Source organism: Channa argus, chromosome 1 (assembly GCF_033026475.1).
Source record: "Channa argus isolate prfri chromosome 1, Channa argus male v1.0, whole genome shotgun sequence".
Taxonomy (NCBI): domain Eukaryota; kingdom Metazoa; phylum Chordata; class Actinopteri; order Anabantiformes; family Channidae; genus Channa; species Channa argus.
Genome location: NC_090197.1, coordinates 52,084,621 through 52,101,545, shown reverse-complemented (window position 1 = coordinate 52,101,545; position 16,925 = coordinate 52,084,621). Strand labels below are relative to the sequence as shown.

At 40.8% G+C, this 16,925-nt stretch overlaps 1 protein-coding gene across 6 annotated transcripts in view; it reads left to right on the top strand.

The window, feature by feature from the left end:
* The first annotated feature begins 1,035 nt into the window (after nucleotides 1-1,035).
* The window catches only part of hspa12a (heat shock protein 12A), a 58,218-nt gene continuing 42,328 nt past the window's right edge, over nucleotides 1,036-16,925 (top strand). For 3 of the 6 annotated variants that reach the window (XM_067475830.1, XM_067475827.1, XM_067475829.1), the window contains exons 1-2: nucleotides 1,038-1,480; nucleotides 15,912-15,988. In XM_067475830.1, the coding sequence (XP_067331931.1) occupies nucleotides 1,441-1,480; nucleotides 15,912-15,988 (117 nt within the window). In that variant the 5' untranslated portion in view covers nucleotides 1,038-1,440. Of the gene's footprint in view, nucleotides 1,481-15,911; nucleotides 15,989-16,925 lie in introns of all 6 variants that reach the window. The other 3 variants (XM_067475828.1, XM_067475813.1, XM_067475823.1) reach the window with 2 other exon arrangements.

Genomic DNA, 16,925 nt, shown 5'->3' with positions numbered 1-16,925 from the left:
CACTCACACACCAATGGCGGAGCTGCTGTGCAGCTGGCCAACACTCACTGGGAGCCAATAAGTTGAGGTTCAGTGTCTTGCTCAAGGACACTTTGACATGTGATTGGAGGAGCCTGGGATTTAACCAACCACCCTGGGATTGGCGGATAACTGCTCTACTTCCCACAGACTACTTCGAAACCCATGTGGCCAAATTCACCATGACAGCATGATGGTTTCTTATGCAATAGTTGCCTAGAGCTCAAACTTCTAGCATGTTTAAGTCCTTGACCTTTTTCATTATATTATGTACTGTAGAAGGTGAAATCTTGCATTGAGAAGATTTGTTTTGACCTGAGTGACAAGTCTCACACCAAGTGTGGCGCAATATGGTGAACAACCGCTCGTCTTTGCTTGCAAAGCCTGGTAAGTTTCACATCATCCAAAAAGATGGTCTATGATCATATCAAACTTTTTAGTCGTATCCGCCTCTGTGCTACCTTTTTGCCTGTGTTGCAGCCAAAATTAAAAAAACAAGGAGACAATCCAAAATCTCGTTTATATTTATAAAATACAAGTTGGTCATTGAAAACACTAAAATCTTTTTTTGTTTTACTTTTGTCCTGTAAAAAAAAAAAAGGTCCAAACAAACTGACAAATCATAGATTATTTTATTTAATTTTAGAAAAAGCCCCCACCTCTCTGGAAATACGTGCTTATGTATTTTGTATGTGACACAATGAATCAGTAAAATCGGATTCACTTTACATTTGTTTGCTGAGTTTATTTCCTCCTGACACCATAGATCTATTCAAATTTCTCATTACACATTAGAAATCCACAAGTGCTTGGACTCTCGTACAGACCTTCTCACTCTGCTCACTCGGACTGACCCTGCACCATCACAGAGATCAGGACCACAAAATGGGGCTTACAAACACACAAGATCCATCAGTTTAACTGTTAATTAAACAGCAGAATGACTAAAGTCAACTTAACACACTGTCCTTTAAGTTTGAATTTTCCCGAAAGTTCCTCCTTCACGTCACATGAAAGCCAGACCAACAGATGTTCGGTGGGCTGCACAGCATCCCTACCGGCAGTTCGGAGCGTCAGCAGCCAGACCGGCCAGCAGCAGCATTCCTAACCAGGACGCTCGTGAATGTGAAGGGAGGGGCGGACTCAGCAGCAACAATCGCCTGGGGTCCAACATCCTCTCTGCCGAGCCTCGCCGCCCCTTCTTACACCCCAACATTTTTCCAAGTGCCTTGTGACGCTTTTCTATTCAACAAAAAGCGACAGGGCGAAGTGAAAGTGTCACCGGATGAACGTTAGCTGACTGTGGCTGCAGTTGTTGCTGTGCTTTTCCTTTTGGCCCGATTCCTTCAGTCAAGCAAGAAAATTGCTTGGTGCAGCTGTATCGGAGAAAAGGCCCGGGAGGAGGTGAAACCGCGGGATATTATGACTGAGAAACAAACGGCGACAGAGAAGATAATAGCAGGTAACATGAAGCTTTTTTTTTCTCTCTCTAGTTTGTAGCTCTTCGCCGTGACGCACGTACTCGGGTTTTGCTTCAGGGTGGTCGTGTTTGGGACGCGTTCATGGGCAGGAACTGAGGCTCCAGGTCAAAGTGAATGCAGCCGACACGATATGCTGCTGCATTGGCTCGTAATTCGTCGGGAGAAGCGTGTGTGGTGCCGCTGCTGCAGTGCGGGGCTGCTGTAGAAGCCATTAATTTCCAAGGACAACCGCACCGCACAGGACGGCACCTACCGGCCTGTTCGGAGTCAGACGGCGGTGCTAAAAGTTTATTCGGCTTCACCTTTATTCATATTCATTCATTTTTACACCGGCTGGCTGTCGCGTTTGGTCACAGCTGGCTGGAGTTAGTTAGGGAACAGATACGGCTCAACCCAGTCCTCCATAACGGTGCAGAGTTTGGTCACATGACCTGTCCCACCGGAATTGTGAGTCAATGCAGCAAAAAAAAAAAATCTGCACCGCGTCCTCAGGTAATGCAGCGCTAGCACGCGCACAGTCTCTGCTGCCGCTGCACGGTCAGGGATCAGGGATCGCACATGTGTGGGTTAGTCTGGGTTAGTCTGCTGGATTAGGGAGTTTCCCCAGACAACACTTTCTTCAGGCTGTGGGCTTTCTGGCAGTGGAGACCCCTCCCAACACGCCACTTCAAAGGCTGCCGCATGATTCTCCTGTATATGTGTCTATATCTCCGGAAGCCTCTACCAATTAAAGTGTGTTTAAAAACCGCACGGTGTGAAACGGGAAACGTGATACGGAGCTTGGCTGGTTTGAACATCTTTTCACATAAAAGCTAGTCAGGACCTGGCAACACTCCAGTGTTACGTAATCCGAGTACAGCCATTGAGACTGCAACCCGAGGTTGCTCTGCAGGGATGAGGACTACATACCAAACTTTTGGAGACTTGAACTCAAAGAGGTTGCTGAAACCTCCAACTAGATATAGTTGTACATGCCCACTGTTAATCCTGCTGTCAGTTGACCTTTTGTTGCCTATATGTTATTTGTTTGTTGTAAAAGAAGAACTGTGTAATGGGAATTATGAGCTTGTGCCATTTGCACATCTGCAATCAAATAGGTTGCTTTGACTCCTTATATAGTCTTTAGATAACTATACTTTGCACAGTCTTTAGCTTTTTGTAATCCCCCCAAAAAGTAAAACGTGTTTGTTTGTACTTTTTCGGGGGAAATATTTGATTAGCCATGAATAAAACCAAGGTTGGGACTAAACATAGGTTTGTCTGCGTCTGAACTGTTGCAGTGGCTTTAAGTAGCCTCACTTTGCTGATTCACCTCTGTAAAGCTCCTGCTGCAGTTAAGTGGGGAAGCCATGAATTTGCAGCAGGATTTTGTCAAGGTAAATGACAACACTGTTCAGTGACACTAATTACATATGATGGATTTATAGAGTACATTACTGTTGAGAGGGGTTAAAAATGTGTGTTATTCTAGGTGGCAACATTACCTTATTTGTCTGGGTTCCACTATTGTCACGAATCCTGGTTTTTGACTTTTACCAACCTTGAAAAGCGTGGTTTCAAATTCCGTCCCTTTTCTCTTGTTTCTGAGTTCTTTGGGAGTCTTTAGCAGTTGATGGTGCAACCTAGCAAGAAAAAATAATGTCCATGGTAAATAAGGGGCAGCATGGTAAGGGAGTGGTTAGTGCGGCCTCACACCCTAAAGGTCCCTGGTTTGAATCCACCATGCAGCTGCAGCCTTTCTGTGTGCAGTCTCCCTCTGCTTGCATGGGCTTCCTCAGTATACTTCAGTTTTCCCCTACAGTCCAAAGACATGTAGCTAGGTTAACTGGGGACGTGGTAAATTGCCTTTACATGTGAATGGTTGTCTGTCTCTACAGGTGCTGGTCAAATAATTAGAATATCTTCACAAAGTTGATGTATTTCATTAATTCCATGCAAGAAGTGAAACTTGTATAATGTATACAGTCATTCCACACAGACTGATATGTTTCAAGTATTTATTTCTTTTAATTTTGATCATTATGACTAACAACTAACGGAAATCCCAAATTCAGTATCTCAGAAAATTAGAAATATTAAGACCAATACAAAGAAAGGATTTTTAGAAATCTTATGAGCATGTACAGCACTCGACACTTGTGCTCCTTTTGCCTGATTTACTGCAGCAATGCAGTGTGGCATGGAGTCGATCAGTCTGTGGCACTGCCCAGGTTGCTCTGATAGTGTTCAGCTCTTCTGCATTGTTGGGTCTGGCATATCGCATCTTCCTCTTCACATTTTCTCTGGGGTTAAGGTCAGGCGAGTTTGCTGGCCAATTAAGAACAGGAATACCATGGTCCTTAAACCAGGTACTGGTAGATTTGGCACTGTGTGCAGGTGCCAAGTCCTGCTGGAAAATGAAATCTGCAGGAAGCATGAACTGCTCTAAAACGTCCTGGTGTACAGCTGCGTTGACCTTGGACTTCAGAAAACACAGTGGAGCATCACCAGCAGATGACATGGCACCAAACCATCGATGGCTGTGGAAACTTTACACTGGACCTCCAGCAATGTGGACTCTGTGCCTCTCTTCTCTTCCTTCAGACTCTGGGACCCTGATTTCCAAAGGAAATGCAAACTCCACAAATGCAGACTCCACCTGCAGTCCAGTCTTTGTGACTCTCCCCTGGATGTTTGAATGGGTTTCGTTTCACAATTCTCCCCATGATTGTGTAGCGATCTTTTAATGTAAATTAAAAGAAATAAACACTTGAAATATATCAGTCTGAGTGGAATGAATGTAAATGGAATTAGTGAAATACATTAACTTTGTGAAGATATTCTAATTATTTGACCAGCACCTGTATATTTGGCCCTGCAATAGACTGGCAGGGTACACGAAGATAGACTCTACCACCCCTGCAGTCCTTAATAATAGAAATGGTTTAGGTAATGATGAATAAGACTAATAAATTATTAATAATTAATTAAGGGCTTGGAATTAAGCTTTTTCAACCACTTGACCTTTGGGCAAGTAACTGATGTTTTAATTTGCCAAACTTACTTGTCGACATTGAAAATGTAGGCCTATTAAAAATCCAATACAATAATTATATTTTCTCTAGTTCATAAAAACAAAAAATCTCTGACTCAGCTGATAGAAACGGTCTTTCACCAATATATTTTTTGTTGAGTCATAAGGCAAAGATAATACAGTGTTGTAGTGAAGCATAAATACTGATCGCAGGTCATGATAAAAGTGGGGAAAATGAAATGAAAAGCACAAAAGCATATTGATTCAATGTGTTTCTGACACATTAATAGAACATCTGTAGTCTGACTTTACACCTTTACATTTAAAAATCTAATTGATCCAAATACTGAAGGGGCTGATTCGATTCAATTCAACTTTATTCATATAGCGCCAATTTACAATAAAGTCACCTCAAGGCACTTTATAGAATAAAGACAAGACTACAAAGATGTATAGCGAGACCCAACAATTCCACCTTGAGCAAGCCCTAAGCAACAGTGGGGAGGAAAAACTCCCTTTAACAGAAGAAACCTCCAGAGGGGGGCTGTAAACATCCAGAACGAAATAAGAGAGAGAACAGCGAGAGGTCGCACAGCTGGTAAAAAGCAGAGGGGTGAAAAAGACAATAGGTGAGAAGAGTCAAGCCACATCTCTGATTATGGGCAACGTGAGGTCTCAAGAGAACAAGATGGACAAGTTGACTGCAGTGGTGAGGAAGGAAAATATCTCTCGAGCGTAGACTAATGTGTCAGTGTTGACGGCTTCAGTACAGTGCAGGCGGATCAGAGGAAAGAGGAAAGGAGGTTCTCACACGCCATATTGATCGCCGTCTATATTCCTCCCTCTGACTCCTCATGTGACGTCATACACAGTCATAGCCAGACTCCAGACCCGACATCCTCACGCTGTCTTTATGATCTCAGGTGACTTAAATCATGCAACCCCTCTCCAAGACCTTCCACACCTTCACACAGGATGTGGATTATCACACCAGGGGGCAGAGGCCTACACTTCTTTTATTCCTCTACGTGGGCTTTTTCTTACTTATTGATCAGTAGTTTTTATTTGTTTATTTTCTTGGTTTGGTGGATGTCCATTTCCTTTCTGTCTACTTTCACACAAAGAGCAGCTGTAACAAGACAACACAATTTCCTTATGGGATCAATAAAGTTCTTGAATCTTTAATCTTGTAATTCAAGTGCTTGTGGTTTTGCTGGATATGCCATTTACCTTTTTATCATAACTAACGAGCTGCTTTCGTGTGTTGTTTGCTATTTGAACTTTCCGCAAACATTTGGAGCCGTGGAGCCTGTTTAAAACAGGAGGCTCGAACCCATCAACCACCCTAGGGCTTTTAATAGTGATTAAATCTTCAAAGTATGTCTCTTCCTCCCTCAGTTGCGTTCACTCTCTTTATTGCTGTTTTTTGTGTAGTAAAACTAATATTTATATTATTTTTAATAATAAACTGAAAATGACAACAACAACAAAACGTAGGCTGGATGAGTGATTCTGAGCTCAGCATGACTTTGCTGCACAAAGGGGTTTAGATCAGTATCCTAGGTCTACCACAGACAGAAACCAAAGACAGAAAATTCACAGCTAAAACCAAAAAAAAATGAGCAGTGCACATTTTATGCATATTTCCATATGCATAAAATGTGCATCGTACTGCATCTATGTCTAGTTGTCCAGTTGCAAAGCTGTAGAAACAAAAGCAGTCCAGAGGGTTGCAACATGGCCTAGAACGTTATCAGCTGCTCTCTTACTCCTTTGAAAGATCTATACAGTTCCTGGTGCCTCAGGGAAGCCCAGAACTTTCTCAGGGACCCATCTCATCCTGGTCATGCTCTCTTTAAACTGCAGCCCTCAACCAGACTGTTCAGGGTAAAAGCGCGGACTAACAGATTAAATTAAGTTTTTTATTTTTTATTTTTCATTTTGTTCAGTCTTCCCTATGCAACACTTAAAAGAAGTGGAAATGTTTTGTGGTTTGTGTTTTTCATAGATTTTATCATTTTTCTTGTTGGCAACTTATGGATTGCATTTCAAGGATTTGGAAGGTTAGGGCCTCCTGTGCACACTGACCCCACATTAAAATCAATTAGAGTTTTTTCTGTCAGAACATTTCTGACTTGGACGATCTCCCGCTGGGTGTAACATGTATGAAACTCAATTTCTGGAGTTCATACAGTATTGTTCAAAATAATAGCAGTACAATGTGACTAACCAGAATAATCCAGGTTTTTAGTAGATTGTTTATTGCTACATGGCAAACAAGTTACCAGTAGGTGCAGTAGATTCTCAGAAAACAAACAAGACCCAGCATTCATGATATGTAGCTCTTAATGCTGTGCAATTGGGAAATTAGTTAAAAGGGGTGTGTTTAAAAAAATTGCAGTGTGGCATTCAATCACTGAGGTCATCAGGTTTCACCTGAAAACACAGGTGTGAATCAGGTGGCCCCCTATTTAAGGATGAAGCCAGCAATTGTTGAACATGCATTTGAAAGCCTGAGGAAAATGGGTCGTTCAAGACATTGTTCAGAAGAACGGCGTACTTTGATTAAAAAGTTGATTGGAGAAGGGAAAGCCTATAAAGCGGTACAAAAAATTCAGTTAAAATGAACTCCAATGCCTTAAAATGGAGAACAAAACCAGAGAGACGTGGAAGAAAACAGAAGACAACCATCAAAATGGATCGAAGACTAACCAGAATGGCAAAGGCTCAGTAAATGATCAGCTCCAGGATGATCAAAGACAGTCTGGAGTTACCTGTAAGTACTGAAACAGTTAGAAGACGTCTGTGTGAAGCTAATCTAGTTTCAAGAATCCCCCACAGAGTCCCTCTGTTAAAAAAAGCCATGTGCAGAAGAGGTTACAATCTGCCAAAGTAAACATCAACTGGCCTAAAGAGAAATGGAGGAACATTTTGTGGACTGATGAGAGTAAAATTGTTGTTTTTGGGTCCAAGGGCCACAGACAGTTTGTGAGACGACCCCCAAACTCTGAATTCAAGCCACAGCACACAGTGAAGACAGTGAAGCCTGGTGGTGCAAGCATCATGATGTGGGCATGTTTCTCCTACTATGGTGTTGGGGTCATGGATCAGTTTGCATATGTCAAAATACTTGAAGAGGTCATGTTGCCTTATGCTGAAGAGGACATGTCCTTGAAATGGTTGTTTCAACAAGTCAATGACCCCAAACAAACTATTAAACGAGCAAAGTCTTGGTTCCAAACCAACAAAATGAATGTTATGTAGTGTCCACCCCAATCCCCGGACCTTAATCAACTCGAGAACTTGTGTGGTGATATAAAAAATGCTGTTTCTGAAGCAAAACCAAGAAATGTAGATGAATTGTGGAACGTTGTTAAAGAATCATGGAGTGGAATAACAGCTGAGAGGTGCCACAAGTTGGTTGACTCCATAACACAGATGTGAGGCAGTTTTAAAAAAGTGTGGTCATACAACTAAATATTAGTTTAGTGATTCACAGGATTTGCTAAATCCTAGAAACAGAAACGTTTGTACAAAATAGTTTTGAGTTTGTACAGTCAACGGCAGACACTGCTATTTTTTTGAACACACCCCTTTCAACTAATTGCCCAATTGCAAAGTTTTACGAGTTGCATATCATGAATGCTGGGTCTCGTTTGTTTTCTGAGAATCTACTGCACCTACTGGTAACTTGTTTGCCACATAGCAATAAACAATCTACTAAAAACCTGGATTATTCTGGTTAGTCACATTGTACTGCTATTATTTTGAACAATACTGTTTGTATACAAGACTTTAGAGAGAGAGAGATCCTGAATAGTGAGCACTCAATCTTTGTGTCTTTATCTTTCCAGGTCCTAATAAAAGCCTGAATTTATTGTGTATATTAATTAATGAAAACAATAAATATATCTGGGTAAACGGAGTGACAGGAAAAATATTTACCACTGTGTCACACGAAATGATAGATACTGAGAAATTCAACCATGGACAGAGAATAATTTTAGTACCACGACTCCCTACAACGGTCTTACTCACTCAATAAAATACGACTGTAAAAAAGCTGAGTTGTTAGTAAATATGAAGCATTATTAAACTGAATAAAATTTGTGCAAGCTATCTTGGAAAGATCTATATCTTAACTGGGAGAATGTCCTCAATGTTTAATATATTACAAGCTATTTAAATACTGTTGGAGAATTAGATCAGAGACACATGACGCAATGAAAGAACACTGCACAAAATCTACTACAAAAATCAGTCTTGATCTAAAAACACAAAAAGGTCATAATGTTAATTCAGTTTTAATTCATGATTATTGCTGGTGTGTTGAGAGGGGACCTAGTGCAATAGTGTTCTATTTTTTGTCTTGTCTTGGACAAGAGATTTGTCTTAAGTAATCAGACTATTTCATCTGAGCAGTTTTCTTATCAGTTTTTTCCATTACAGTCAAGCAGGAAGGAAAACCATTGTTCAACACAGATATTTAAAGCATTTCCTCCGAGTGTGATCAAAACACTGGGAAGCTATGCTGGGAACCTGTCCTCCCCTTTGTTTCTGTTCCAATTCTCTTAACACATTTTCCTATAAAAGTTTTTCTTTCTTTTCTCGTAATGAATATGCCAGTTTTAGCTTAAACAATGCTCTGCCCTCCCACTTTGTGTCGTCATGCCCACTTTGCCCCGCCTTTCACTCACATTTCAATTTACCCAGGCCTGTTTACATTTTTGTTTAGTCATTTTGCAGAAACTTCAGTTTAAAGCAACTTAGTATTAGTAATAATGGCAATAATAATAAAAGATACATTATTGGTCTCCATGGGGAAATTGTTTATGCTATTTTTAGATGATGGCGCTACTACGGGGTTTTTAGTCTTGTCAAAGGACTGAGCCTGGGCATCGGCCGTTTAGGCCATGTTATAATAATTGCAACAGAGCTATAGGAATAGATACCATTTGTGTTGATGTAGTTTGATGTGTTGGATACTGATCTCTTCTCTCACAATCTCTGCAACACCCCGCACCACCCTCTGCCCTTCTGCCTCCAGCTCCACTCACTCGCAGGTTTTCCTGTAGAATGGAGGGAATCACAGGGCCAGTAACCACACTTGACAGATAGATGTCTCTTGGAGAATGTCTATTCTAATCTGCTTTTTTTTTTTTTCAACATGACAAAAGACGAGCAGCAGATTGAAAGGCTAAAGAGGAGATCGTAACATGAACAAGTGCTTCTGTATACATGGATTTTCAGGAGCCAATTCACTACAGTGCATATAAAGTTGCTTCCTGATTACCAGAAAAACCTGGTGTCTCTACTCATTAACATCAAACTGACGTTTCCACTAAAGGATGATGGACTAAAACCCATGTCATTTTATATTATGATATGTTAGTGCAGATCAGTGTGCACTTCAGATGACTGTGTGTGTGGATGTGCATGTGAGTGTAGAAGCTGCAGCTATTGACAGATTATTTCTCTGCACTTTGTGTCTGGGCCGATGGCCAAGAGGTTGCATGGCCTGAATGAATGGGACCTCTAATTTGAAGAAGAAACAATGCATTCTCTGTCACACAACTCATTTAGCTCATTTTTTCACTTGTGTGTCTTAGTGTTTGTGGTAAATTTAATGAGGCTCTTATTGTTTTGCAAGTAAAGGTCTGGGCCCTGCATTGTATCTTTGTATTTCTATCAAATCATCATTTCCCAAGTCCTTTGTAGGTTTACTAACAAGTTACTGTGTACAGATGTAGTTTATAGCTTAGCTGGATTTTGTACCTGTCAGCACCTGGGGCAAAATTGCCAATTTGTAAAATGACATTGTGTATCTCATTGACAGACAGGTAAGATGTAAAACCCTATGCGAAACAATTCACAACCCATCTATATATGCCCTGCTTGCCACAACACTTCCATTTTTATCCGGGCTTGGGACCAGCCCAGGTGGGGCGGCATTCGAACCCACAGCCTTCTGCATCGTAACCCAATGCTCTACTGAACCACCAGACCCGCAAGCTTGAAGTCAGGACAATAGTTGTGGAAAACTTACTGAACTTGTTCATAATTGCCCGCATCTGCATACTTGGAATCTATTTTTGTGTTGCCATTTTCTCTGCCAAAATCTCAACATTAGCGTCTTTGAGAAGGTTTCTCTTAATGATGTGGGAAAAGTGGTAATTAATGAGAAGGAAATGCTGTTTTCGATAAAGCAGGTGTAGGTATGATTCTGCCTTTAGGAGTATAAAGGAAATCTGATTTACCCAAGTAGATTGCTGAGGAAGCAGGTGTCTTTGTTAATGTACAGGTGTGACAAGGTTTCTAATCACCTTTCTCCTAAACATGGACTGAAAAGGTTCAATACATTTACTATCACATACAGTGGAATTTGCTGGGATATATTTTGATCCGATTTTCAAGTGAACAGGAGCAATGGTGAAATGAGGCCTAGTGTGGCCTAGCACAGTTCATGCTTTGACTGGTCTCAACCAGCTGGATTTTAACTGGACTCCTACACTGACTGGAACATCTCACATGCAGATATTGATCAGTATGGCTGCCTCTGCTGACAACAACAACATGGCTGCTGCTGCTGATGACAACCTGCTACTCCAGTTAGCAAACAACACGATCGCTGAACTTAAGGAGGACATACGCCGGCTTTCTGATGAATTGCAAAAAAGAACTCTTTGTTGTCTAACTTTATTGATGTATCTACTGGGCAGAATACTACACAGACTATAAGAACTTCATGAAACACTTCATAGTTTGTGGTGAGGCAGAAAGGGTCCCAGAAGAAGAACTTTACAACAAACCAGTCTGGTATATTCCTCATCATGGTGTATACCACCCTCAAAAGCCTGGGAAGATACATGTAGTCTTTTATTGTTCAGCAAGATTTCAAGACACACCATAGAATGGTCATCTTCTTACAGGCCCAGAACTCTCAAACACCTTGGCGGGAGTTCTTTGCAGGTTTCGTAAAGGCCCAATTGCCGTCATGTGCGATGTGGAACGCATGTTCCATCAGTTCCATGTTATACGCGAAGACCAAGACTACTTAAGGTTCTTATGGTGGGAGAACAATGATCTAGAATCAACACCATCGGATGAAGGTTCATCTGTTTGGGGCAGCGTCCTCACTTGGGTGGGCCAATTTTTGGCTGGAACATTTAGCTGCTCAATATCAGGATCAATTCAGTCAAAGTACTGTTAAATTTATTCAGAGGAGTTTTTACGTTGACGATGGACTGGTGAATGTTACTTCTGATGCTGAGGCAATCCAACTCATTAGGGAAGCCAGAGAACTCTGCAGCACAGGGAAGCTTAGACTGCATCAGTTTGTTTCCAACAGCAAGGATGTATTACAAGCAGTACCAGAGGAAGAGTGTGCTGATAGTATCTAAACCCTGGATATGGCTTTGGGAGACCCAGGGCTTGAGCTTTCTGCAGCAGTGGTAGCAGCAAAGACAAGTGTTCTTAGAGATGAGCTCGAAATAAATGGTCCTTAAGAACATTTTTTGGACTGATTCAAGGGTAGTTTTTGGATATATAAATAATGATGCAAAACGCTTTTATGTATTCGTGGCAAATAGAATCCAAAGAATCAAGTCCAGCACAGACCCCCAGCAATGGCATTTTGTGCAGTCTGAAGATGAACCTGCAGACCATGCTTCCAGAGGTCTAACTGCAGAACAACTAGTCGCTTCAAACTGGTTCACTGGCCCAGGCTTTCTCTGGGAAAGAGAGCTACCCATAGGTGCAGTGGTGGAAGAGGTCAGTAAAGATGATCCAGAACTTGGAAAGGTGCAGGTGCTCAACACCAGTGTAAAGGTAGATAGGACACTGTTAGACCCCCTGACAAGGTTTTCTGACTGGAATAGAGCTGTCAAGGCTGTTGCTCTTCTTAAGTGCTTTGCTCAACAAATTAAAGGACTTAAACCAAAACTACATGAAACCAAAAGTGTTGAGGAAAGGCAAGAAGCAGATTGTTTCATCCTAAAACTAGTCCAAAGAGGAATCAACAGTGAAATCAAAGGTTTAGAAAAGAGCAAGGAAATAAGATCAAAGGACAGAGTGAACAAGCCACACAAATCCTTTTGGACTAATGATGTGATGATGGTGTGCTTCGAGTAGGTGGACGTTTGACAAGAGCTAGCCTTCACCCATATGTCAAACATCCTGTCATTTTGCCAAAGGCAAGTCATGTGTCTTCTTTGCTTATTAAGCATTACCATGAGAAGGTACATCATCAGGGAAGACGCATGACTGTAAATGAACTGCGATCCAATGGGATATGGATCATAGGATGTAGCAGTGCACTTGCTTCACACATTTACAAATGCACAAGGTGCAGAAAGTACAGAAGGACTGCACAGGAGCCAAAGATGGTAGACTTACCTGAAGAAAGAGTGGAAATGACACCTCCATTCACGTACTGTGGCATAGATTGCTTCGGGCCATTCTATGTGAAGGAAGAGAGGAAAGAATTGAAAAGGTATGGTCCCCTTTTTACGTGCATGTGCTCAAGAGACATGCATATTGAAATATTGGACGATCTTACAACAGATGCCTTTATCAATGCGTTGCATGGATTTATTGCAGTACTTGGAAATGTAAGACAGCTAAGGAGTGAACAAGGCACTAACTTTGTAGGCGCAAAAAGAGAGTTCCTGAATGCAATGAAGGACCTGGATCAAGAACAACTCAAAACATATGGATGTGAGTTTATCACAAACATCCCATCATCCAGTCATATGGGAGGTGTATGGGAGAGACAGATGAGGACAATCAGAGGTGTTCTCACAGCAATTCTGGATTAGTCGGCTAAAAGACCTGACAGTACCTCGCTTAGAACATTTCTGTATGAAGTAATGCGTATTACAAATTGCAGATCTATAACAACAGAGCATTTTAATGACCCCACAAGTCTCAAACCTCTCACACCAAGTCATATTCTTTTGATGAAGTCTGGAGTAATATTGCCCCCTTCCGGTCAGTTCGTAAGTCAGGATCTTTACCTACGTAAGAGGTGGCGCCGGGTGCAGTTCTTGGCAAATGAATTTTGGACCAGGTGTAAGAAGGAGTATCTCCTTAATCTTCAACAAAGACAAAAATGGCTAAAGGACAGAAGAAAAACAAAGGTTAATGACATTTTCATCCTTAAAGAAGATAGTTCTCCACAAACTCAGTGGAAGCTGGCAAGGGTGACAGAAGTTTATTCCAGTAGTGATGGAAAAGTTAGGAAAGTAAAACTATTGATCAGTGACTCGAGCTTGAATAGTGAAGCAAAGCGTACTTCTAAGCCAGTTTAGACCTGTGCACAAGACTATTTTACTGCTTGAAGCAGAATAAATGTTACGGTTGCTTAAGAGGATGTAGTATTCACTCAGTGTCTTAGCTTAGGTAAGAGTGACAAAGTTCAGTTGTCAAGTGAAATCACAATACTGTGATTTGGTGGGAGTTTAAATGCCATAAATATTATTTATATCATTTCAATATTGTTTACATATTATTAAATGTTTGTGTGATTTATTTAATTGTTTTTAGGCAGGAACTGTGGGTCTGTCTTTTGTTGCACACGGACACCTTTTTAGACAAGTGCTCGGTAAGAAGACCATGTGGAGCGATAACTTATAGCTAAAACTTATGGTGTCTTATGTGGTGTGTTGAGTTTTTTGTTTGATATATTTTACTTGGATTTTTTCCCTCTTGGATGTGCAGACAGCGAGGTTTTGTATTAGTTTGCATCCGGCTTACCATTTTATTTACGTATTGATGTTTATTTCATCCACTTTGTGTTCCAGCGTGTCCAAGTGCGTTTCCACCTTGCTTATACCCAAAGCCCACCGACTCACAATCACACAAACACTCCAGTGGGGAAGCTGCTATGCAGCTGGCCTGCACTCATTGGAAGCAACCATGTTGAGGTTCAATGTTTTGCTCAGGGACACATCGACATGTGACGGGAGGAGAGAGGGATCAAACCAACAATCGTGGGATCTGTGAACAACTGCTCTATCTCCTGAGCCACAGTTTCCCAGTCTTTATTTACATTTATTTACATGTATAGAATTAAAATCAAGATTAAAAAGTCTTAGCTGTAGATAAACAGTTGGAATTCACAACATATAGCTGGCTGTTGAAAAACTTGGTAATGACATTTCCTATAAACGTGGACATAAACATAATGAACTAGTTGAGACAAAACAATGCTTAAAATGTTATTCAATGTTCATTCAATTATTCAATGTTACTCATACATTTATTTCTGTAATAATGGCTTTGAATGTATTTATTCATTTTTGGGAATGAAAACTTAAGGCTGTAAAGGTGATTTTGGGAAAACCTACTGGAGCCTTGGAGAGATGGGCTGGATCTAGATTGAGTCTAGCCACAGGTGGTCTGTAATTCGGCACCATAATTGCCTGGCAAAGTGTATTATGGGTCTTCAGACCACTCATCCACTCCGTAGGGGTGAACCAGAGAAAAGGGTGAGTGAGGCGGAAAAATAGGATGGATAACATGATGCCCCGTTGTGAGACAATTCTGCCAGGCACTTATAATACGTCAAGGGAGTATTATTATTGTGTGCATTCAAAGCACTTTCTGTGAAGGCGATTAAGCCACACTAATGAAAATGATAATACCAAATGGAGAGACAATCTCCAAATCAACTGAAATGTCATTGCATTTTAAAGACAGGTGCAACAGACATTTTCTGCTCTTTGAATGGTGCAGACGTCAGTGAGTAGCTCTACACCAGGAAGGAAAACGCCACAACATCTGCTATAATTTAGAGATTGTCGCATGGCTCTGGGACATGCTGGCAGTGCATTGTCTAACCAAAACCTAACAAAAGTTTTGTTAGGTTCCATGATCCAAAAGGCTGTTCAAACCTTCTTTCCAGCTTCAGGGATCAAGCAGAAGAACTCTTAAGTCTTCATAGTAGTTTGCTCTCAAGTGTTTTCTGCTAAGTGTGTTGTGAAGTTATTCTTGTGTGTGTGGTGCTGATTTTAGTCACTGCTTCAGTTCTGGTTATAGATCGTGTTTCTTTGGGTGGAGATAGCCCAGATCATCGCGATGTGCGGCCTCAAAGTCTGTTACTCCAATCATTGTGGACTAAAGTAAAAGTGATTAGTTAATACCTTTTAAAATAAATTGCTTTTTTTGTCAGATTTGACAGAAGGGAATTTTGGGGGATTTGAAAATCACTTGTAACTAAACACATTTAGTACTGACTAACTCTAAAAGACAATAAATAGAAAAAGTCAATCATGTAGAACATTAAGACCTCTGTAGTAACAAATGAGTTTTCTGCATTTGAAAAGACTGTGATTCTGTCAAAAAAGTATAAGAACATGTAAATAATTAATAAATTAATCTATGTCTGTCTTCCTCTACAGATGTGATGGCTAATCCCTCTCCAGCAAAGAGCATGGGGGACCCCGGAATTACCCCACTGTCTCCAACACACACTCAGGTGAATCAGTTCTCTTATAAACATTTAGTCATATCATCTACTGTTGCTCTGCACCAGTTTCCTGCCCATGTGTGTTACAGTATAATGGAAAGTCTTTTCACTTTGTATTGTGCTGTGTTGTCCATTTTATTCAAAACCAAATCATTTTTGCCCACCAGTCTACACATACTAACCCACAATAACAAAGTGAAAACCTATTTCTTAAAAATATTGCAAACAAAATTGAAAACACTGAAAAGTTTTTTTTTTTTTTTTTGTTGCAGTCTACATCATGGTTAGTCACATTAATACCATTGCTACATGTTGCTTTAATTTATCTTAAGAGTCTGGACCTTGACTGGAAGCCACCTAAGGCAAATTGAACAGTTTAGAGAGTCTTAAAAAAGCACACACCTGTGTACATACTAGTGTGCCAGCATTTACACTGCATTTCAAGACAACCAAAACATGCATGTCCCTAAATTCCTCCGCAATAAAAAATGTGTAGCATAGCATGAAGCCTTTTCTAATGCATTAATTGTTATGTGGAGCTCATTTGATAATTACGACTTGAAATTCCGTAATGTAAAAGAAACGGCAAAATGCTGTAACGCAGAGCAGTTGGTGAAACCACCAGCCAATTTATTTTTAATAAATATTGTATCAGTGGCTCCCACCAGCCTTATTTGAAACTAATACATTTCCAACTCATCTTTAGCTTGCACTGCAAAACACACTGTCAGCCATGACTTTATCTAGTTTCTCTGCTTTTGATCTTTTAGAAGTGATTTGTAGGACCCAATAATCCCAGAACAAGTGCACAAGAAGGAGTAGGAAGGCAAACAGTTTGTTGTGTGTAATAAGTAGTGGTGGAACAGGTGGACCGACAGGGCTGCAGGAGGTCTAAGATTGTGGTGACCGGTGGAGCAGATGCTGGCGAGGAGTTCAATGGGTAGGT